This window comes from Phocoena sinus, chromosome 15 (genome assembly GCF_008692025.1).
Source record: "Phocoena sinus isolate mPhoSin1 chromosome 15, mPhoSin1.pri, whole genome shotgun sequence".
Taxonomy (NCBI): domain Eukaryota; kingdom Metazoa; phylum Chordata; class Mammalia; order Artiodactyla; family Phocoenidae; genus Phocoena; species Phocoena sinus.
This window is the reverse complement of record NC_045777.1, coordinates 84,162,613-84,187,216: the sequence shown is the minus strand read 5'-3', so window position 1 is coordinate 84,187,216 and position 24,604 is coordinate 84,162,613. Positions and strand designations below refer to the sequence as shown.

Below are 24,604 nucleotides of genomic sequence, written 5' to 3'. Positions count from 1 at the left end.
CAGAGCATAGACATAGAAAAGTCAAGCACATCTAGATTTCTGTTTTTTAAATTAACTTATTATGAAAAAATTTAAATATATGCAAAAGTAGGTAATATAATGAACCCCATGTACCTGTCACTCATGTTTAATAATTATCAGATCAGAGCCAATCCTGGCTTCTCTAAACCCTACCTGCTCTCCCGTCCTCCCTCTTCCAGTATAATTTCGAAGCAAATCCCAGACTACACATCATTTCATTTGTAAGCATTTCAGTTTGTATCTCCAAAAGACAAGGACTCTTAAAAAACCAACGATCACACCAAAATCACACCTAAAAACACACAAACAATGATAAGTAAGAAAACCTTGGATGTGATTCAGGGTTGTCACCCTGATGTTGTCACCTGCTAGCTGCGTGACTTTGAGTGGACAAGGAGTAGAAAGCCCCTAAAAGCCGGCAAGAGCGCTGCTGGCAGGTACTGTGACTTCCGCCGGGTGTAACTATGATGCTAAACTCCCACCTCAAGGAACTCCGACTAGATTGGCTCTGACTTTCTGGCAGAGCAGCACACTAGCTTTTGGTCGTGCTCCTCAAGCCAACCTCAGCGGACTGCACTTGGTTTCTCAGCACTGCTCTGAGTTACCAAGGTGATTCTGAGTCCATCTTCTCAAGAGACATTAGCATGTAATGCAGACGCAGAGCACAAAAGCTACCATTTGGCTTCAAGTGAGACAGCAAGGCTGACTCCTTAACCTGTTATACTGGAGATGAAGGGCAGTGGGTGCTGTAGGTCTGGGTGGTCGGTCCCACTTGGAGCGGTACACTGTCCACAGACACACACACTCGTTTCTAACTGTGGCCTGGGAGAAGGTCATGTGGCCTTTGGGAACCACAGAGATGACAGAGGCCCTTCTCATTCTCTGTTTGTCTCCAAGTCAGGGAGGACACTGGGGAGTAAAAGACCATTTACCTTTCTCAGCTACCACACAGCAATCACAAAATGACCTCGAATTCAACAGTAAACACAAGAAATTCCATCCAGTGGCAGCTTTAGCCTAGGCTTCACTCTGATTTTACCTGAACATTCCTCTCTGCTACCGCTTCCCTTGCCTGCATTCCTCCTCCCTGACACAGACACCCAGGGGGATACAGGGTGTTTTTGAGCTTGTGTTATTACCATAGCAACAATTTTTCTTCTACCTGGAAGGCTGGAAGCCCTGCAGTGCTCTGTGCTGAGAATGCAAAGAGGGAACACTATTGCTTTGCTCTCCTACATACATGCACCACACACAGACACACACACATGCATGCACACACAACACACACTCCTTCCTCAAGGACATCGCGATGAGGATCGCTAAAACAAATTAAGATGCTGACACCTAGTAACACAATTAGTGAAAGACAAAAAGGAGGCAAATGACTCTATAAAAATCTATTCTGTAGATTATCAATTCTTGAGGGATTTTTAATGTGAGATTTCTAAAGATTTTGAATCAAAATGCATCTCTCCTTTGATGAGGCCACAGGCACAGGAAAATGCATTATTTTAGCAAAACGTCTAAAGGCACTCAACAAGTAATATGTGGTTTCCAGAAAGAGAGGCACTCAAAGCTTCTGATCCCCGTACGGTTTGTGAACAGGGTTAGGCCGCTATGAGTCTGATAAGCAATGGCTAATGGTGGCCATAAAAACCATGAAAAAGGGTCAGAGTTCCTATTTTAATAAAGTGCCCATACAAACCTATTAACCCACAGAATCTTTTTCTTTAAGCACCACAGACAGTATATCTTAGTAGAGACCAAAACAACAGAAGACAGACAAGGAGGTGTGTCCGTTTGCTAAGAGGACAGCAAAAGGCGAGCAGCCCCAACCCCCAGGGCTGCCCGCTGCACTGCACGTGCGGGTGACGGTCAAGACTCCAAGGTTAGCACCCTGCCAGGAAGACAATTACCAACGAATCATGGAGACGAACCAACGCTTTTAAAAATATTCCCTTTGTGACTAATTCTGAGTTCTCCAGCAAAATGTACTACCAGTTTTGTTTCTGGGTCCTTCTTACACTCATCTCTTTGAATATCATTCCCTGAGATGCCAATCCTTCTAGATAGGGGTTAAAAAAAAATCAAGGAGACACCTGAAAGGAGGGGACACAGCAGTGGTGCAGACCAAGCAACTGAGACATGGAGAGCAAACCCGCGAGCAGCCTGCTTCAAGACACGGCTCTCCCCAGGGCAGAACAGGGTTCTCTCTCAACTTGAACACTGCGGGCTGAACTGAGAGTGGTTATTTCTGACAGAACATATCGGTCAGCAAAAAATTTAGCTTCAAAAATCTATCCCCTTTCCATTGTGGCATGCTAGTAAGAAATGAAAATCTTTGAGTACGTGATTTGAAAAATTAAGGTAAGTGAGGAGTCCTCTTTTGGTCCCCTGATGGGACTTCACATCTGCCCACTTTAGGGGAACTCTGCTCTTGTGGTAAAAGATTTTACAAACCTGGGAGAGGTTCCTCCTTTCTAGGAATTCCTGTCCTCACCTGAGCCTGCACTGCACCTGTACACACTGTCGGCATCAGTCTCTGCCTTCCTTGTACAGACAGCAGCTGTTTACTGAGGAAGTGCTGGGCAGTGGGGTAAGCACTTCAGCTACATCACGGCATTTAACACCCCCCCGCCCAACCCCCCTGGTGTAGATTTACTGAGATAAAACTGACAAGCCATTTACTTTTCACAAAGGCTCCACGACATAGGTGTAACTGTTCTCCTTTTATAGATAAAGAAAATGTGGCTCAGGGAGATGACGTTTTTTACCCTAGGTCACAAAGCCAAGAAGAGGAAGAGCTGGAATTAAAGCATGAGCAGGTTTAACAACAAAATCCCTGTCTTATCCACTATGCCAGACTGTCTCCTTAGCTGCTTCATAAGCAACAGCATGGATTTCTTTGATATTTACAGACTCATGGCACCCAGCACAGGGCTGGACCCAGAGCAGTGCATCCATGAATATTTCTCACGTAACTGTATTCAAAAAGAACTCTCAAAACAGAGAACTTACTAATAAAGCCCAGCAAAAAAAGTACTTGTCCCAAGCAATGCTGCTGGAGAAAGGCAAAGCCTCTTCATTCTACAGAGAACAGGAAGTTCTGTGATTTGTCTCCTAGAAGGTGGCAACATATTAACCCTTTAAAGCAGCTTCATTAAGAAGCACCAGAATGTTCTCTGGGGGCAAGACAGAGCAATGCTCATTTCCTGAGGGTGAGGGAAGTCGGCAAAAACCCGAGGCCCAGGCTGCTGCTCTGCCCTCAGGCCCCAAGTCCATACTGACAGCTGTGTCTGGACCACCTTGGCTCTGAAATGCACTCCACCATCTGCTGAAAAGTCAGCAGTCAACCTCTGAGAGCTTCAAGGGGAGAAATCTGAGGGGCTGTGCCAGCCTCCAAGAGCAAGCAGGCAGAGCGGCACTGCTTGTGCCCGCTTACCAGTCCCCTAAGCTAGGAGATATCATGGGTTCAGTTCCAGACCGTGGCAAAAAGCAAATATGCTGTAAAGGGAGTCACATGAATTTTTTGATTTCTCAGTGCATATAAAAGTTACACTGACAGGGCTTCCCTGGTGGCGCAGTGGTTGAAAGTCCGCCTGCCGATGCAGGGGACACGGGTTTGTGCCCCATTCCGGGAAGATCCCACATGCCGCGGAGCAGCTGGGCCCGTGGGCCATGGCCGCTGAGCCTGCGCATCCGGAGCCTGTGCTCCTCAACGGGAGAGGCCACAACAGTGAGAGGCTCACGTACCACACACACACACACACACACACACACACACACACACACACACACACAAAAAGTTATGCTGACACTATACTGTACCATGTACTATTAAGTGTACAATGGCATTATGTCTACAAAATGCATATACCTTAATTACAACTTTTTTTTTTTTTTTTTTTTTTTTTGGGGTACGTGGGCCTCTCACCGTTGCGGCCTCTCTTGCTGCAGAGCAGAGGCTCTGGACGAACAGGCTCAGCGGCCATGGCTCACGGGCCCAGCCGCTCCGCGGCATGTGGGATCCTCCTGGACCGGGGCACGAACCCGTGTCCCCTGCATCGGCAGGCGGACTCTCAACCACTACGCCACCAGGGAAGCCCCTTAATTAAAAACTACTTTATTGGTGAAGAATGCTAACCATCACTTGAGCCTTCAGCGAGTCATAATCTTTTTGCAATAGTAACATCAAAGATCACTGATCACCATAACAAATAATAATGAAACAGTTTGAAACACTGCAAGAATTACCAAAATGTGCCACAGAGACACAAAGTGAGCAAATGCTGTTGGAAAAACAGCAACAACAGACTTGCTCAATGCAGGGTAGACATAAACCTTCCATTTGTAAAAAAAAAAAAAAAAGATGCAGTATCTGTGAAGTGCAATCAAATGAGGTATGCCTGTACAAAAATAAAAACTATTTCTGTACAGTTGAGGGGAAGCAAAAATAAATGTTTTATTCATACTGGCATTTCAGTTTAATGCATGCATATTTTTACCTTTCCCTATTTTGGGTGGATATCTATCTCCCTTTTAAGTAACGACTGCAAACAACAGCAGAGATGGTTTTTATTTGACTTTTATTAGGGAAGGCAGGGTGGGAAGAGGTAAGCAATATTTGCCTTTCTTTGCTTTTATTCTTCTTGGAAACACACAAACACACCCCCCAACTGGAAGACCTAGCTTCTCAAACACAATGTTTGATGTGTTAAGATGTCAAGTAAGGAAGTGTGTGTAGTTATCAACCAAAATCTTTCAAGGATTGAGAAGCCTATGATGAACAGACTCACTACGCTGTTTACTATGGAGAATTTTAAAAAGTGGAAAAAAAATATTAAGACAAAAACAGAGTTAAATCCTGAAACCTCGCTGCTACAGTGCCAGCTCTACTCAGTGCTTGTTGGGAGGACGGCTCACAGAGATGGCCTTTCGGATCCACTCTGGACTGTTTGGGGGCGGTAGGGAGGCCTCCCTTTGGGTTCTCAGCTCCACTATTTTACTTCAGTGTCCACTTCATAGGGTGGCCATGGGGACCTGCAGGAGCCTAAGGTCCTGCAAGGCACCCTTTCTGACACACCTGCACACCACTGCAGCCTGAGCTCTTAAGCTGTTCAGCCAGAGCCCTCGGGCTCGGAAGGGAGTGACTCACCTTGAGAGAAACAGGGGCAGCTGAAATGCCTGAGAAGGAATTCCCACACCACCCCACTTCTTTTCTGGACTTGCATTATGCAGCATGGACTTCCACGCCAGTAAAGGAGCCCTCATTTGGGGACTTAAAAATCCTTTTGTTACCCAGACATTTTGTTCTTCTCAGCGTTACTTCCTGAATAAAGGTCCTTCCTGATAATGAGAACAAGAGGCTCAAGCTTCATTCACATCTAGATAAGTGTAAAGGCTGAGCTCAGCACCCGAGTCAGCTGACCGGCTGGGCCTCAAATCACAGTGCTGCTAGTAAGTGCCAGCCGTCCACTGTCACAGCTGGAGCTGCCCTGGCACTGACAGCTGGTCTAGGCTCATTTACATTCTCTTCACGCAGCCATTGAGCTACTTCAGGCGGCTGCAGATGCCTGTTTTTAGCAACAAACTGGTTCACTGCAGATGTGAATTTTGGTTATATTTTACTGCTGCAGAGCCAATAACACTGAATGCTACCAAGGATAGGATGGTGCCTGGGAAGCATAAAAAAGATGAGTAGAGAAGAAAGCTGGCAGGTGGGAAAGATACATAAAAACAAATATAAGTGACACTGGGAAAAGATGAGCGGTTACAGAGTCACTTCACATTCTCCACTAAAAGACACCAAACTAGGCATTCTTCACAGCTACTCTGATTACAGTCTTACCACCCGATGGTCTCCCTAATAGCACTTGCTTCGTGAGTATTCTTAAAGCTCCGCCTTGTGGTCCTGGTTACCCTTCGGGAAAGCTCTACTTACATATCTCTGAGTTTATGGAGCAAAGTTATGGTTCTAGACAGTTAGAAAGAGACCCAACAGGGAAGCTTCTGACCCTAAAAGATATTCCAGAAGTATCACTTACAAATCTCTTTTTAATCTAGCACCCTGCAGTCCCACACCAAACCCATCCAATCCACTCCTAAAAGCAGCACATTGAAAGCAAACTGATGAATCCTTTATCAGAGAGCACACAGGACTCCGAGGGCCTTGACAAAGGCATTTCATCATATCAATGTAACAAAGACTCTCCCCCCATTTCATCAAAGATACAGTGTCTTACTAACTCTTCAGGGATTTCAGGGGAATGATTCCAGGCATTCAAGTCCGTCTCCAGATAATGCATTAATATAAATGCCTCATCTCAGAGTGACAAGTTCCCGGAAATGTAACTGGAGTTTAGATTACTAGCAGTGACACTGCAGTAAGGAAGCAGAAGCCCTTAGTCTCACAAGGGCCCAAATTAGCTTGTGGCTCATTTCTTGAAGATGAGGAATCCTCAAGGATTAACAGTTGGTTTAGCCATGTAGCTGAAGAGAAAGAATGTCATAAGGAGAATGTGTACAAGTGAAAAAGGTAAAAGCATATGTCCTAAAAACAATGACTCTTTGATGTTAAACTCTGAATGCAAAGAGTGGTTTGCTTTGGTACTAAACCTAAAAGAATTCTGTCAATTCTGCTTACAGGACAGTGTTTCGCAGACACACATGCTTTTGAAATGCCCAAGAGAAAACCTTTCTTCACGGAGTGTTAGTGCCACCCTGTGGCGAATCTTTCCATAGCTCCTAATAAGGATCAAACGTTTTACTTTTTTTTTTTTTTTTTTTTTTTTTTTTGTGGTACGCGGGCCTCTCACTGCTGTGGCCTCTCCCGTTGCGGAGCACAGGCTCCGGACGCGCAGGCTCAGCGGCCATGGCTCATGGGCCCAGCCGCTCCGCGGCATGTGGGATCTTCCCGGACCAGCGCACGAACCCGCGTCCCCTGCATCGGCAGGCGGACTCTCAACCACTGCGCCACCAGGGAAGCCCAAACGTTTTACTTTTAAGTTCTCCCTTTTCAAAGGACAGCTGGGAACTTCTCAGTAACCCTTAACTGGCTGTCACTGGCCTCAGGTCCCATGAGACAGTTTTCCCTTTATTTCCCTTTATTTCTTTTATTTCTTTATTTCCCTCTATTTCTGCAGCCAAACGCTGCAGATCTTACCCTAATGGTAGAAAGCAAGTCTAGAACATGAATGCTGTTGTCCGCAAGTGAGGGTCAGGTTCTGATGTATAACACTTTATGATGCATTCTCTTCACTGTAAAGCACTACTAAGGGACATAAAAAAATGTGCATCACTGGAAAGACTTATTTTGAACTTTGATAGCAGGACTCAACATTTTAAAGGTAATACTTTCCTTATAAACTCACCTATAAATTTGATGAGACTCTAATGCAAATGCTGCCAGCATCCTTAGGTGCCAGCATTCTCTAACTCCTGTGACCTAACTCCTAGAGGGCCTCACCCCAACCCCCAACCCCCCTGAGTTCCCTGCATTCTGCCCTCTGCCTTCCCCCAGGACTCCCGCCTTTCAATGCTTCTTATTCCTGACTCCAAAATCTTTCTGCAACCCATCTCTCTCCTGTGTTCCTGACCCTAGTCATGTCCCAAATAATCACTGAGCACCTGATATGTGCCAGGCACTGGGGAAAAGTACGCTTACTGAATACGAACACCTCCACCCTCAAAACTCAACATGTGCAAAACAGAGTTGATCTTCTCTCCTGGAACCTTTTTCTATTCTATTTCCAATTTTGTGTGAATAGCATCATCACCCACTTAGTGGCTCAAACCAGAAAAGTGAGTCATCTGGGCTTCTTTCTCCCCAACCCCACAGTCAAAAATCTCTTTCTAATCCTATCTCCCTACTATCTTTCCTTTTCTCCACCCCTATTGTCACTTGTGGTTCTCATGATCTGTACCAGTCAGAATGTGCTCGGTTATGCTGTTGGAACAAACTCAAATTTCAGTCGCTCAAAACAAACTTACTTCTACATGTCTATCTTGGCAGAAGGAAGAGAGACAGTGAACCATATGCTCTCTCTCTCTTTTAAATTGTGGTAAGAAACACGTAACACGAAATCTACCCTATTAATGCATTCTAAGTGTACCGTGCAGTACTGTTACTTGTGTGTGCACTGCTGTGAAGCAGAGGTCTAGAACTGCATCCTGTGTGACTGAAGTTCTATACCCGTTGCACAGCAACACCCCAGTTCTGCTCCCCTGGCAACCACAATTCTACTTTCCGCTTCTATGACTGACTACTTCAGATATGCCTTGTCAGTGGAATCGTACTGCATTTGCCTTTTTGTGACTGGCTTATCTCACTTAGTATAATGTCCTCAAGGTTCATCCATGTCGTAGAATCTCCTTTTTAAATACTGAATAATATTCCATTATATGGATGGACCATATTTTCTTTATCTACTGGATATTTAGGCTGCTTCCATATCTTGATTATAAATAATAATGCAATGAACGTGGTAGCACAAATACTTCTTCAAGACCCTACCTTCAATTCCTTTGGATAAAAATCCAGAAGTGGGATTGCTAGATTGTATAGCAGTTTTATTTTAAATTTTTTGAGGACATTTCATACCATTTTCAATAGCAGCTGTACCATTTTACGTTCCCACCAACATCCTGTAATGGTTTCAATTTCTCCATATCCTTGCTGACACTTGTTATTTTTTGCTTTTTTTTTTGATAGTGGCCACCCTAATAGACATGAGGTGATACCTCACTGTGGTTTTGATTTGCATTTCCCTGACGATTAGTTATATAGAGCACCTTTTCATATACTTGTTAGCCATTTGTATGTCTTCTTCACAGAAATGCCTAGTCAGGACCTTTGCCCATATTTGTTTTTTGTGTTGTTGCTGTTTGTTACTGAGTTGTAGAAATTCCTTATATATTATGGATATTAATGCCTTATGAGATAAATAGGTTGCAAATACTTTCTCCCATTCCAAAGGGCTGTCTTTTCACTCTGTTGATTGTTGCCTTTGCTGCCCAGAAGCTTTTTAGTTTGATGCATTCCTATTTGTCTATTTTTGTTTTTGTTGTCTGTGCTTTTAGTGTCAGATTCAGGAAATTACTGCCAAGACTAATGTTAGGAAAATTTCCCCCTATGTTTTCTTTTAGGAATTTTATAAGTTTCAGGTCATTTAAGTCTTTAATCCATTTTGAGTTGATTTTTGTACATGGTATAAGATAATGTCTAATTTCATTTTTTTTTACATGTGGTTATCCAGTTTTCCCAGCAACACTTGTTGAAGAGACTATCCTACTGTGTAGTCCTGGCACCCTTGGCTATATATGCATGGATTTATTTCTGGGCTCTCTATTCTGTTTCACCGGTCTCCATGCCTGTCTTTATGCCAGTAACATACTGTTTGGATCACTGTGGCTTTGCAACATGCTTTGAAGTGTGGAAGTGTGAGGCCTCCAGTTTTGTTGTTCCTCAAGGTTGTTCTGGCTACTGGGGTTCCATATGAATTTTAGGATTGTTTTCTCTGTTTCTGTAAAAAATGCCATTGGGATTTTCATAGTGAATGTACTGAATCTGTAGATAGCTTTGGATAGTATGACATTTTAATAACCAATCCATGCACATGGATGTCTTTCCACATACTTGTATCTCCTTTAATTTCCTTCAACAGTGTTTTGCGGTTTTCAGTGCATAAGTCTTTCTTTCACCTCCTTGGTTAAGTTTATTCCTAAGTACTTTATTCTTTTTGATTCTATTATAAATGGAACTGTTTTCTTAATTTCCTTTTTGGATTGTTTGTTGTTAACATATAAAAACTCAGCTGATTTCTGTATGTTGATTTTGTATCTAGCAACCTTGCTGAATTTGTTAGTTCTAACAGGTTTTTTTTAAAAAAATAACATTTATTTTTGGCTGCGTTGGGTCTTCATTGTTGTGCAGGGCTTTTTCTAGTTGTGGTGAGCAGAGGCTACTCTTCGTTGCAGTGCGTGGGCTTCTCATTGCAGTGGCTTCTCCTGTTGCGGAGCACGGTCTCTAGGAGTGCGGGCTTCAGTAGTTCTGGCTCGTGGCTCTAGAGCACAGGCTCAGCAGTTGTGGCGCATGGGCTTAGTTGCTCCACGATTATGTGGGATCTTCCTGGACCAGGGATCGAACCCGTGACCCCTACACTGGCAGGAGGATTCTTAACCACCGTGCCACCAGGGAAGTCCCTTTTCCGATGTGAATGCCTTTTATTTCTTTTACTCGCTTATTGCTCCAGCTAGGACTTCCAGTACTAAGGTTGAACAGAAGTGGCAAAAGTGATCCTTGCCTTTTTCCTGATCTTAGTGGAGAAGTTTTAGTTTTTCACCAATGGCTGTAGGCTTTTCATACATGGCCTTTACTATGCTGAGGTAATTTCCTTCTACTCCTAGTTTGTTGAGTATTTTTTATTATGAAAGGGTGTTGAATTTTGTCAAATGATTTTTCTGCATCAACTGAGATGATATAATTATCCTTCCGTTAATGTGGTCTATCACACTGATTGATTTCTGTAGAACCATCCTTCATTCCAGGGATAAATCCCATTTGGTCATGGTGTATAATCCTTTTAACGTGCTGTTGAATTTGGTTTGCTACTATTTTATTGAGGAGTTTTGCATCTACATTTGTCAGGAACGTTGGCCTGTAGTTCTCCAGTGGTATCTCTGTCTGGCATTGGTAGTAGGGTGATGCTGGCCTTATAAAATGTATACTTGAGAGGAATGTATATTCTGCTCCTGTTGGGTGGAATGTTTTGTGTATCTGTTAGGTCCATTTGGTTTATAGTGTTGCTCAAGTCCTTTGTTTCCTTACTGATTTTTTTTTTTTTTAAAAAGAAGATGTTGGGGGTAGGAGTTTATTAATTAATTAATTTATTTTTGCAGTGTTGTGTCTTCGTTTCTGCGCGAGGGCTTTGTCTAGTTGTGGCAAGAGGGGTCCACTCTTCATCACGGTGCGCGGGCCTCTCACTATGGCGGCCTCTGTTGTTGCAGAGCACAGGCTCCAGATGTGCAGGCTCAGTAGTTGTGCCTCATGGGCCTGGATGCTCCACGCTATGTGGGATCCTCCCAGATCAGGGCTCGAACCCGTGTCCCCTGCATTAGCAGGCAGATTCTCAACCACTGCGCCACCAGGGAAGCCCCCTTACTGATTCTTTGTCTGCTTGTTCTATCTATGATTGAAAAATGGAGTAGTGAAATCTACAACTATTAGTTGTAGATTAGTGTCGATTCACTATTAGTGAATTGCCTATTTCTCCCTTCAGATATGTCAATGTTTGTTTCTTATGTTTGGGTGCTCTGACGATGGATGCATATATATTTATCCCCGTTATATCTTCCTGGTTAATTGATCCTTTCACCATTATATAATGTCCTTCCCTCTTATGACAGTTCTGCCTTACAGACTATTTTGTATGACATAAGAATGGCCACCCTGGCCCTCTTTCGGTTATCATTTGCATGAAATATCTTTTTCCATGCTTTTGTTTCCAATGTGTGCCATTAAATTTCTTTTTTAAAATACAATTTAATTAATTAATTTTTGGCTGTGTTGGGTCCTTGCTCGCGGGTGGGCCCTCCCCAGCTGCGTAAGCGGGGGCCTCTCCCCATCACGGTGCATGTGCCTCTCACCGCAGTGGGCTCTCTGCTGCGGAGCATGTGGTCCAGGTGAGTTGGCCCCAGCAGCCGTGGCACGTGGGCTCAGTAGCCGTGGCTTGCAGGTTCCACAGCGCAAGCTCAGCAGCCATGGCGCACAGGCCCAGCTGCTCTGCGGCATGTGGGGTCTTCCTGGACGAGGGATTGAACCCACGTCACCTGCATTGGCTGGCGGACCCTCAACCACTGTGCCACAAGGGAAGTCCGCCATTAAATTTCAAGTGAGTCTTTGGGAGACAGTATATAGTTGGATTAAAAAGTAAAAAATCCAGGGCTTCCCTGTGGCACAGTGGTTAGGAATCTGCCTGCCAGTGTAGGTGACACAGGTTTGAGCTCTGGTCCAGGAAGATCTCACACGCCACGGAGCAACTAAGTCCATGTGCCACAACTACTGAAGAACGTGTGCCTAGAGCCCGTGCTCCGCAACGAGAAGCCACCACAATGAGAAGCCAGCGCACCACAATGAAGAGCAGCCCCCGCTCGCTGCAACTAGAGAAAGCCAGCACACAGCAATGAAGACCCAACGCAGCCAAAAAAAAAAAAAAAAAAAAATCCACTCAGTCACTCTGTGTCTTTTGGTTGGAAATTTTAATCCATTTATATTTAAAGTAATTAATGACAGGGAAGAACTTACTACTGTAATTTTGTTGTTCTATGTCTTGTTGCTTTTTGGTCTCTTTTCCTCTTTTGCTGTCTTCCTTTGTGTTTCATTGAATTTCTCGTAGTGACATGCTTTGATTCTTTCTTCTGTGTATATTTATAATAATCTATTTTCAGCTGATAACAACTGTGATCACATACAAAAACTCTACTCTTACCTCCCTTCCATTTCATGCTGTTAATGTTACAAATTATGTCTTTTTATATTGTGTATCCATAAACATATTTTATATATTTTCCATACTTTTGTCTTTTAAGTTCTATACCAGAGTTAAAAGTGATTATATACACACGTTACAGTATTCTGTTTGTCTACATATCCACCTTTACCAGTGAGCTGTATACTTTCATGTGCTTTTGTGTTTCTATCTAGCATCCTTTCATTTCAACTCAAATGACTTCCTTTAGCATTTCTTGTAGGGCAGGCCTAGTGGTGATGAACCCCCTAAGCTTTTGTTTATCTGGGAAGGTCTTAATTCCTCCCTCACTTAGTTATGCCAGATACAGTAGTCTTGATGGGCAGGGTTTCTTCTTTTACTTTTTTTACCACTATGAATATATCATCTTACTCTCTTCTGTCCTGTAAGGTTTCTGCTGAGATATGCTCTGAGAATCTCTTTTTTACAATAAATTTATTTATTTTATTTATTTATTTTTGGCTGCATTGGGTCTGCGCGCGGGCTTTCTCTAGTTGCAGCGAGCGGGGGCTACTCTTTGTTGCAGTACGTGGGCTCTTCTTGTTGCGGAGCACGGGCTCTAGGCACGCGGGCTTCAGTAGTTGTGGCTTGCAGGTTCTAGAGCGCAGGCTTAGTAGCTGTGGCGCATGGGCTTAGTTGCTCCGCGGCATGTGGGATCTTCCCAGATCAGGGCTCGAACCCATGTCTCCTGCGTTGGCAGGCAGGTTCTTAACCATTGCGCCACCAGGGAAGCCCTCCTCTGAGAATCTTATGGGAGACTCACTGTACGTGACAAGTTGCTTTTCCCTTGCTGTTTAAAAAATTCTCTTTGTCTCTGACTTTTGACCATTTGATTATAAAATGTCTGGGTCCATCCTAATTGAGCATCTCATGATGATTATTTGGATTCTTTATCAGGTAATTCACATACCTCCATTTCTTTAGGGACAGTTTCTGAATATTTATTTTGTTCCTTTGCTTAGACCATGGTTCTTCTTGTGCCTTGTTACTTTGTCAGGATCTATACATTTGAAAAACAGCCATCTCTCCCAGTCTTTAGACTGACCCTGTACGGAGAAAAACCTTTACCAATCAGTCGGGCTATAAATTATGGAGGACTCTCAAACCTCTTCTGTGGATGCACCTTCTCTGGACCTATGTGTGTAAATTCCCAATTCAGAGAGGTTTTGCTGGCTTTTTTTTTTTTTTCAGGAGCTTGTAATCTCTTGCTCGCTCTGGTGTCCATCTACAGTACTGCAGGTTCTCTGGAGGGGCTGTAAGATGCCCAGCTCTTTTTTGTTCTCAGTAGACCTTAGGCATCTAGCGTATGGTGGGTCTCATCAGTGCTCTGAGTTGGGCAAGAGAGAAACCAGTCCCTTGAAGAGCTCCCCCCTCCCCCTCAAAAGCTAGAACATTGGGTGTATGTCCCACTCTTCCTTTCTCCTGGAGGGAAAAGCCACAGAGACATAATGGCCTCTGTCTGCTATACTGTGGGTCCTTTGTAGCAGCAGCAAGCCTCTCAGCTCTTTTTTCCTCAGAAGCTTCCAGGTATCTAGAGTATGCAGGGTCCTGTCAGTGCTGAGTCAAGTGAGACAGAAACCAGCCCCTTGGGCAGTACCCCAAAAAGCTGGGACACTGGAGGACGCACACTCCAACTCTTCCCCTCCCTAACCAGAAGCTGGGAATTGGGGGTTTTCTTCTGCTCTTTCTACACTAAGCCAAGGAAAGGGGCAAAGGTGAGTGAGCGTATGCTAGTCCAAACCACTGCCTTTGTTTTTGAGGATCTGAAACCTGGTGCTCCCTCCTGTCGGTGCTTAGATTCAGGAAAGACATAAGCCAGGCCCTTGGGTAAGCCCTCTGAGAAGTCTGAATGTTAGATGTATGTTCTAGTCTGCTCTTTGCCTCCCCAAGGAGAAGCAAGGAGTTAGGTGTTTCCTCCCATGTGTGCTATGTGTGCTGGGGGACAGGCTCTGGGGAGTGAGCTCCACTAATTTTCCTACAGGCCTCAATGCAGCTAACTGCCCTGTATGGAATGCAGGAGCCTTGTAACTGGTTTCTAGATTTCTCACAAAGGAAACTGGTCCATGTATTGATGAATCAGTGTTTCTGTGGGGGAAGGAGAATTTGGGGCTACTTATTCCACCACCTTGCTGACATCACCCCTAAGCATTTATTTTACCACTGTTTTTGCAAGTGACCTCTCACCCATTTCATTGGCCAAAAGAAGCTACACGGCCCCCTCCAAGTTCAGCAGGGCAAGTATATTCCTCCCACAGAGAGGAAGCAGAATATCTGGGTTTTCTGCCTAGCATCTTAAGAGCCTCTAGGAGGCTTTTACTGATATCCCAGGCTGGATATCCTCAAAATACTCACAGGATGCTGTTTTAGACTCATAAGTACCCTGATACATTCCTGTAACTGTCTCTGGCATTCCAAATCATATATGAGCACTTTCATTGGCAAGGTCTAATTTGGAATCATACCAGGAAATATAATTCCTAGCTCAAACTAGCAATTCCTGGAGACTCCAGAGGGGGGTGACAGTGATGTGCATCCCTCACCTTGATTACTCAACAGCCAAACAGATCTCCCTGCTTTTTCACTCCCCCATCCTCCTGCCTCAGAATGGTGCTGAAGGCCTGCATGGCTCTGGCCCCTCCCAGCTCGTAAGCCTTTCTCTTCACACTCCCAGTACGTCAGTGTCCAGGATACTACTGCTCCTTGGACCTACAACATTCCACATCTTCACTTTCACTTTACTCCCACCCTTTTCTTCCCTTGGCTACCTCCCTTGCTCTCTGTATCTTAGTTCAGGCACTGCCTTCCCAGGCATTCTAGAGCTGAACACACTGGAAGCACACAGGACAGTCAGTGAGTCTGCTTTCTTAGTTCCAAGATTCCAGAGACTACTGAAACATCTGTTATAGCAACAGCCTGGGGTGGGGACAAATTACTAATGGATACATCAATTGTAAGAAAATAGCCAGATTTTACACAGAAATGTTAATGTTGAAAACAAAATAGGTAAGGTTTTAGTCTATCAGTGTAGTTCCTTTTCCAATATCTACTTTCTTCGCTCCCCAAAAGGTGGAGGTATTATAATATTCAACTCTGATCATTCTATTTTAGGAAAATGGCTTAAAACATACTTGTCTATGTGGATGCCAATATTATATTCCTTAAAAACTCTTAAGTGGCTTATAAATGGTTGACAAATTTCAAGACATTCTTAGTTCATGGCATAGGAGTCTGAAGGGAAGAAAGATTTTCAGCAGCAAGGCGACTAGACAGCTTTGGTCTCACCTGACACAGTCAGTCCTTATGTGAACAGCTGAGTGAATCATCTACCGCATGTGACAGAGATGCCACCATGACACCCAATTCTTTAATCAAAGAAACATCACTTGGACTTTTCAAGTGGCAGGAAGTGTGTGCACGCTCATGTGCACACACAGAAGAAGTATCTGAGCACAAGAGGGTGGTGAGGAGCAAGCACGAGAAACACCGGCACAACAAGAGGGTGGTGAGGAGCAAGCACGAGAAACACCGGCACAGTGGAGTAAACAGAGCCCTTCACACCTTACACGGCAGCATCTGCCCTTCAGGCAGACGGCGTGAAACAGGGATCCAGAGCTACGTGATTAAAATTCTGTAAGTGGCCCCCATCTCTGCAACAAAGTCAACCGCCACTCACAAAGAACCAATCTTCACTTGCTTTCATGAAAAGGAGAGCACTCAAATCCTCCTCATGGGTCAGCATGCAGACACCCAGCACACAGCTGTGCCACAGAGGCAGTCCATAATACAAATATGAATCTAGAAAAAATATTTGCCTCCCTACCTTTCGGCAGCGAGGATTGGGACAACTGAACCTCTTCACATCACTGTCCAACAGAGCAGGAAAGCTGCAGGAGGGGCACCTAGAATCAAAACAGCAGAAGGAATATTATTCAGAATATTAAAGCCTGATTTGTTCCATGTGATTATTCATACTGAGATGGAGTTTTCAGCTGGACAGCCACACCTCCTTTCACTCCTTAACTTTTCATTAAAACATGGACTGAGGCTCTGCTTTGTGCTGGCTCTCACCAGGAAACGCAGGTGCCATTCTGGGTTCTGCCTCAGTGCAAACCACTCAATATTTAACATACGTCTCTGAGAACTCCTTACACATGTTATCTTTCCTCTAACCAACGCACAAGGACTGTACCTATAAGCCAGATGATTAAGAAGTGCCAAGGAATGTAGGTAAAAATACGAACTGCAAATTTTTCTATGAATACAATTATTCTCTTTTTTTAAAAGCAAGAAATGCCAGAAAACCTGGAGACAGAGCTCTGTTACAGAATTTTCATCACCAATGAAAGGGCCCAGGCAGTCTTCCTAACAGGGAATAAGTTGACAAGTGACACGCTGACTCTGAGGACTCACCTGACGAGCTCATCAGCGTAGGCTGCAGCAACTTCTTCTTCTGCTTTTCGCTCATAGTATTTATACAGGATGGTCTGGGGAAGCACCTTCTCCAGTTCACTGGCTGGGAATGAACACGTGCAGCTGCCTTCCATGCAGCTGAGCTCTGACTAGAATGATACGGTCAGGAGGCAAAGGGAAAAAAAAAATTTAACCAAGTTTTCAGAGAAACAAAAAAACCTCAGTGGTTAAATGCATCTTTCAATGGGAAGCAAATAAATCGTGGTTTGGAACACAGACTCTGAGATGGTAAAGGTCCCCTCTTCTCTGAGAAACCACACTCAAAACAAGAAAACCATGAAACAAAAACACAAAGTCCATCTTTGATTCTACCAGAGGACGTCTATCAGCCTAAACCACAATATATGAAGATGGGAAGTAGATGAGGAAAGATAAATCACTTAGCAGATTAGAGGAGGAAAGTCACAGCTCAGTGTCTGAAAAGCAGATACTCATGATAAGCAAGTTGATTCCCTCTACACTCTGTGGAAAAGCTGGAGTTCCGAACCTCTTGGAAGGCAGAGATGAGTGGTAGGAGGGAAGGGGATTGTCAAAATGCTATTGCACACTTAATAGGCTAAAGTATAGTGTAAACATAACTTTTCCATGCACTGGGAAATCAAAGAGTTGTGTGACTCTTTTTATTGTGATATTTGTTTTACTGCAGTGGCCTGGAACCGAACTTACAATATCTTTAAACTATGCCTATATTCTGCTAATCACAACTACTCTGCTCAATAACTGCTACACAAGGGACTTCCCTGGTGGCACACTGGTTAAGAATCCGCCTGCCAATGCAGGGAACACGGGTTTGAGCCCTGGTCTGGGAAGATCCCACATGCCGCGGAACAACTAAGCCCATGCGCCACAACTACTGAGCCAGTGCACTAGAGCCTGTGAGCCACAACTACTGAGCCCACGTGCCACAACTACTGAAGCCCGCACACCTACAGCCCGTCCTCTGCAACAAGAGAAGCCACCACAATGAGAAGCCCGCGCACTGCAACGAAGAGTAGCTCCCACTCGCTGCAACTAGAGAAAGCCCACCACAGCAACAAAGACCCAATGCAGCCAAAAATAAATAAATACATTTATAAACAAAAAACAAAAAAAACCCCTGCTACTCAGTCCTTGACTGAATTACAACTGATTTTAGAATAATTGATGTCAAGTGGTTTGATTATTGGTGGGGCATTTATGAAAAGCAATTTTGGTTTTTAAGTGTTCATTAAGACAAAAAACTCCTTTCCATATTGTATGTTGGTGTCAAGAGAAACTGACTTTGGACAGAGAAATATAATCTTGTATAAAATATTATTCATTTTATGGGTCTTCCCTGGTGGCACAATGGTTGAGAGTCCGCCTGCCAATGCAGGGGACATGGGTTCGAGCCCTGGTCTGGGAGGATCCCACATGCCACGGAGCAACTGGGCCTGTGAGCCACAACTACTGAGCCTGCACGTCTGGAGCCTGTGCTCCGCAATGAGAGGCCGCGACAGTGAGAGGACCGCGTACCGTGATGAGGAGTGGCCCCCGCTCACCGCAACTGGAGAAAGCCCCCGCACAGAAATGAAGACCCAACACAACCAAAAATAATAAATAAATTAATTAAAAATATTATTCATTTTAATACAACTATATAAAATGTTTTTAAAATTTTGTTAAAAAAATACTAATTTGCAGCCTCATATGTTCAAACAGCCTGCAAGATTCTCTTTTTGAGTTCATCCTTCATTTTAATTTCAAACAGAAGATAACTGAATAAGTTGGTGCTCCAGTGAGCTGGGCATGAGAGCATGGAAGAATTAAACCATTCCCTGAAAAAAAATCTGCTGTGCTTCAAACCAACATAATCACACAAATCAAAGGCTGTCTAGGAATCACACACATTAGCATGTCTTAGCAGAGTTCCACATCACCTCAGAAAAGGCACTTCCATGAGGCATTTACACTTGTCTATAAATGTGGTGTCCTCAAACTCTGTGAATATTTCCTATGTATGGACACACTGTATGGTTCTTACCTTTCCAGATCCAAAGACTGCCTCTTGGGCATATCTGATGAGACATTCTTTGCAGAACAAGTGAGCATCTGCACACTGCGTCAGTTCCTCAAATGGAAATTCTCCGTAGCAGCAGCGGCACTCAATCAACTGGCCATCCTGCAAGCCACCAGAAACACACATGAAATTCCCTACACTCAAGTAGAGGGGGCAGCCATGTTTCATATTCCCCCACCTCCAAGTACATTCTGAGGTGAAAAGCAATCCCTAGAAGCCATAAAACAATGATGAGCTGTTTTCTTTTCTTTTTTTTTTTTTTTTTGCGGTACGTGGGCCTCTCACTGCTGTGGCCTCTCCCGTGGCTCCGGACGCGCAGGCTCAGCGGCCATGGCTCACGGGCCCAGCCGCGGATCTTCCCACACCGGGGCAGGAACCCGTGTCCCCCGCATCGGCAGGCAGACTCTCAACCACTGCGCCACCAGGGAAGCCCGAGCTGTTTTTGCTGTATAAATCTAGCTTAAGATGCTAGTACAAATATTAATACGTAGCTAAAGACAGTGAGATTTTCATGTTTTCTGGGGGTATTCTTTGGTATCATCTTTTGTATAAAGTTACCATATTCATGAATTTCATGGTACCAGCAGAACCGTAACATCTATAATCAGATGTTAACATAACAGCCAGGGACAAGCGGCATGAGGGATATTATTTTAAAAGTTCTGGGCTTCCCTGGTGGCGCAGTGGTTAAGAATCCGCCTGCTAATGCAGGGGACACGGGTTCGAGCTCTGGTCCGGGAAGATCCCACATGCCGCGGAGCAACTAAGCCCATGCACCACAACTACTGAGCCTGCGCTCTGAGCCCGTGAGCCACAATTACTGAGCCCGTGCACCACAACTACTGAAGCCCGCACGCCTAGAGCCTGTGCTTTGCAACAAGAGAAGCCACCACGATGAGAAGCTCATGCACTGCAACGAAGAGCAGCCCCCGCTCGCTACAAGTAGAGAAAGCCTGCACGCAGCAACAAAGACCCAACGCAGCCAAAAATAAATAAATAAAATAAAATTTTAAAAAAATGTTGGATTTTGCTCCTTATTTTAAGACAAGAGTGCGATGGGGTCACGACTCAGCACAAGCTTTATCTTAAGTGACTACTGAAGCTATATAAAGCAGCATCTCAAGTACTGCGAGTACCAGAAAACTTACGCTTTTTATTAAGGGCAGTGACTGATCCAGTCACTAGTCCATTTCTACCATGTTAGAAAAGGCCACTACATGAGGATGGCTGACATCATACAAAAGCCATCTGGTCCTGAGGTTAGACACATCTCTTCCTTCTAACCCTATAAGTGATACGTGAATTCTAAATTTTGCTCTAAGAGTCTATCCAATGGATTCCAGGCAATGTTTTTTCAGAGGCACGACTCTAACAATATTATCTTCCCTCCAAATCTGATCCAATTTGGAAGCAAGAGTGACTATAATGGTTTAAGTACCTGACTGTAACTTAGCTGAAGCTCAAACTCAGCAGATCAACAGCTAAGGTTATACGGGAACCAATTTGTCATCAAAATGCTCAGGAAATGTGAGAAGAGAAAACAGCTAACGAAAATACCCAGAATAAATTGATTAGGTGAGATTTTAACTACCTTTTGATACTGTTCTTCATTCATCTGCAGGGCAAGCAAAAAGTCTTCATGCTGAGGAACAAAAAACCATACACGCAGATGCAAATTTAGTCAAGATGCCACAAACCATTTAGCATTTACTTTCATAAACATAAAAAAACCCTATTATTAATAGTCATCTCTTCAGTTACATAGTTTAGTAGTTTAAAAAGTTACCTGAGAGTAAATTTAAAATGCATCAGAATACTACACATGAAAAAGGAAACCATGTAAGTACTAAAATATATGGGGAAACTTCCTTAAATCTGACTCAAAATATAGAAGGAATAAAAGACTGACATAAAACATTTATGAAGAGTACAGAATAGCATAAGCAAACAAAAAAAACTGAGTGGGTAAAAACCAAGCTTGACAACATACTCTGTTGGTGAGGTTAGTGGGAAACAGGCACTCTTGTACATTACTGGTGGGAATGCAAAACAGTACAACCACCATGGAGGGGAATCTGGCACCATATAACAGTTACATAAGTATTTACACTCCAATTCATCAATCGCACTTGTAGGAATCTATTCCAAAGTTACCCTGGGGCAGAAATATGAAATGATGTATGCACAAAGTTATTTATCATGGCACTATTTATAATAGCAAAAAACTGGAAACAACTCTGAATGTCCCTCAGTAGGCGAATAACTGAATCAACTCTGGTACTGCAGACAATGGGACACTAGGCAGTTTTAAAAAGAAAAGAGAAAAATCTCCATGGATTGCTGTGGAGTCATTGCCAAGAAGCACAGTTAAGTGAAAAAGGCAAGAGTAGAACAGTGTGTACCTTTTAATAAGAAAGAAAGGTTTAAAAATATATATATATATACATATATGCTTTTACATAAAATAAGAAAAGACAACCCAAAAACTATTAATAATGGTTTATGTATAGAGGGAGTTAGAGGACATGGGGAGGACAGACAGGACAGAGGCTAGATCTCTCTGAACGTTCCTTGTTTTATAGTTTTGACTTTAAAAATACTTTACATAACTGAACAACAGGATTAAATGAAAAAGAAATTAAAAACCAATTCCTTAAAACTTAAAAATAAACAGAAACAAATAAACTTCTTTGCTTACCAAGTTAATGGCATAACCACACACTTATTTCAAGTAACTTTATAATATTTTAATTTCAAATTCCTAATCTAAGTTATAAATAAATCCTAGACCGTATTTAGCAATATTATTGGTAATAATACTGGGTTGTTATTTGGGATCTACTAAGTATACAACATAGGATAAAGGAAATAAGCCATTATGGTAATGTAATTAAGAGCCAAGATTTTCAGCATAAGAGAAAAGAAATGCTTACATAAAATGAAAGAAGTAAAAAAAACCCTATAAACCAAAGTTGAAATAAAAATCTTAGTATGAACTTCCACTAAAAGAAAATATGACACCTTGGAAAAGTTGGTGATTCCAGGTCCAGGTTAGGAAAAGCAGAAGTTGAACCTGGGTCACCAGATGTGCCAGAAAGCAAGGATACTGTCAAAGAAAGATGACTAGGTCCAGGACAGAGGAACTAACTTGAAGGTGACGCCACTGGCCAAAGAAGGGACAATTTGGTCATCAAAAAGATGACCACAACCATCTTGCCAATACTTCAACACTCCTCTGATGAGGCTGGCAGTGATATTAGCAAATGTGGTGTTTTGATACTATACGGTGAAATGTGCCAACATCTGGAAGGTCTACATAACTCAGTGAACCGGTGTTTATGATAAAATCATGCATGGGTGAAATATCTGTTCGAACTGCAAGCTACACTAACAGATTTTAATGTAACAGATACAGTCACAGGTAACTCTATGATGGATGGATCAAGATGACAATTCTCCAAAAGTCCAATTTCTGTTTGAGATCCAGAATTTTATCATTGGACATAAATAATCACTTCATTCAGTTTTGAGAAAATTCCTGCTAAATACCTAATTTTGAATAATCATAGTTTTTCTGTCAGTCATTTTTTCAAGTAAATATGGTGGGTTTTTTTGGGGGGGGTAGGGAGAAGGGCCTAATTCAGCAGCTTGCAATTCGATGTTACAAATATTTCTCCTTGAGAAAACCATCATAGTCAGTCAGTATGCAGCAAAAGCACTTTACGCATACATTCGGCCCTCCATATATGCAGGTTCTGCATCCAGATTCAACAACCTCGAATCAAAATTATTTGGGGGAAAAAAATTCTAGAAAGTTCCAAAAACTTGAATTTACAGTGTGCTGCCAATTATTTACAGAGCATTTACATTGTATTAAGTGTTGTAAGTAATCTGGAGATGATTTACAGTATCCGGGAGGATATGTGTAGGTTATATGCAAATACTAAGCCATTTTATACAAAGGACTTGAGCATCTATAGATTTTGGTATCTGTGGTGGGGGTCCTGGAACCAACCCCCTGTGGATATGGAGGGACAATTGTACTTCCCATTTTGTCATACAGAGTATTGAAAAGATGTTTTCAAGGGTTAAAATTTCATAGAGTAATAATTTCAACTGCTTCATCAAAGCATCAAATACATTTTTAGACGACATGGGCTTTTTTTGTTGTGTTTTAAAATGTGAGTGCATGGTGGTGAAGAAAGTAATGATTTCCAGTAGAGTTTGGTGCCACTGGCTTGATTCATGCTAAGGCACCATTACTTTTGTTCCTCAGTACAAATTCAACAATGTGAAAAAGGTAAATATCGTCTTATCATGATAAGAGATCTGACGTCGCAGACATCCTAAAGAGTCTTGGGAAACCCAGGGGTCCATGGGGCAAACTTGAGAGTTGCTGGTCTAGAAAACACACTTCATTTTACTGCACTTTGCAGATAGTACCTTTTTTTTTTTTAAAACAAACTGAAAGTTTGTGGTAACCCTGCATCAAGCAAGTCTATCAGTGCCATTTTTCCAACAGCATTTGCTTACTTCATGTCTCTGGTCACATTTTGGCAATTCTCGCAATATTTCAAACTTTTTCGTTATTATTATTACTGTATTTGTTATGGTGATCGTACCATTGCAACTGTTTTGGGGTGCCATGAACTGCACCCATATAAGAGAGTGAACTTAATCGATAAATGTCATGTGTGTTCGGACTGTTCCACTGACTGGCCATTCCCCATCCTTCTCCCTCTTCTCCCGCCTCCCTATTCCTTGAGACACAACAATGCTGAAATTAGGCTAATTAATAACCCTACAATGGCCTCTAAGCATTCAAATGAAAGGAAGAGTGGCCCATCTCACTTTAAATCAAAAGCTAGAAACAATTTAAGCTTAGTGAGGAAGATATGTCAAAAGTCGAGACAGGCCAAAAGCTAGGCACCAAACAGTTGGCCAAGTTGTGAAGGCAAAGGAAAAATTTTTGAAGGAGATTAAAAGTGCTATCCCAATGAACACACAATGATAAGAAAGTGAAACAGCCTTACTGCTGATATGGAGAAAGATTCAGTGGTCTGAACAGAAGATCAAACCAGCCACAATATTTCCTTAAGCCAAAGCCTAATCCAAAGCAAGGCCCTAACTCTCTTCAATTCTATGAAGGCTGAGAAATGTGAGGAAACTGCAGAAGTCTGAAGCAGGCTGAGGTTGATTCCTGAGGTTTAAGGAAAGAAGCCATCTCCATAACATAAAAGTGCCAGGTGAAGCAGCAGATGCTGACGTAGGAGCTGCAGCAAGTCCAGAAGATCCAGCTAAGATAATTAACCAAAGGTGGCCACACTAAACAACAGATTTTCAAATGTAGACAAAACAGCCTTATATTGAAAGATGTCATCTAGGACTTTCACTGCTAGAGAGGAGAAGTCAATGCCTGGCTTCAAAGGACAGGCTGACTCTCTTGTTAGGGGTTAATGCACCTGATGACTTGAAGCTGAAGCCAGTGCTCCTTTTACCATTCCAAAAATCCTAGGGCCCTTAAGAATTAGGCTAAATCTACTCTGTCTGT

At 43.0% G+C, this 24,604-nt stretch overlaps 1 protein-coding gene across 8 annotated transcripts in view; it reads right to left on the bottom strand.

Moving 5' to 3' along the window:
* RNF216 (ring finger protein 216) overlaps positions 1–24,604 on the bottom strand; it is a 172,847-nt gene that overhangs the window by 81,846 nt on the left and 66,397 nt on the right. For all 8 annotated transcript variants that reach the window (XM_032607108.1, XM_032607102.1, XM_032607107.1 and 5 more), the window contains exons 10-13: positions 20,645–20,695; positions 19,018–19,155; positions 16,956–17,104; positions 16,366–16,444 (exon numbers count right to left, since the gene is read on the bottom strand). In XM_032607108.1, the coding sequence (XP_032462999.1) occupies positions 16,366–16,444; positions 16,956–17,104; positions 19,018–19,155; positions 20,645–20,695 (417 nt within the window). The remainder of the gene's footprint in view (positions 1–16,365; positions 16,445–16,955; positions 17,105–19,017; positions 19,156–20,644; positions 20,696–24,604) is intronic.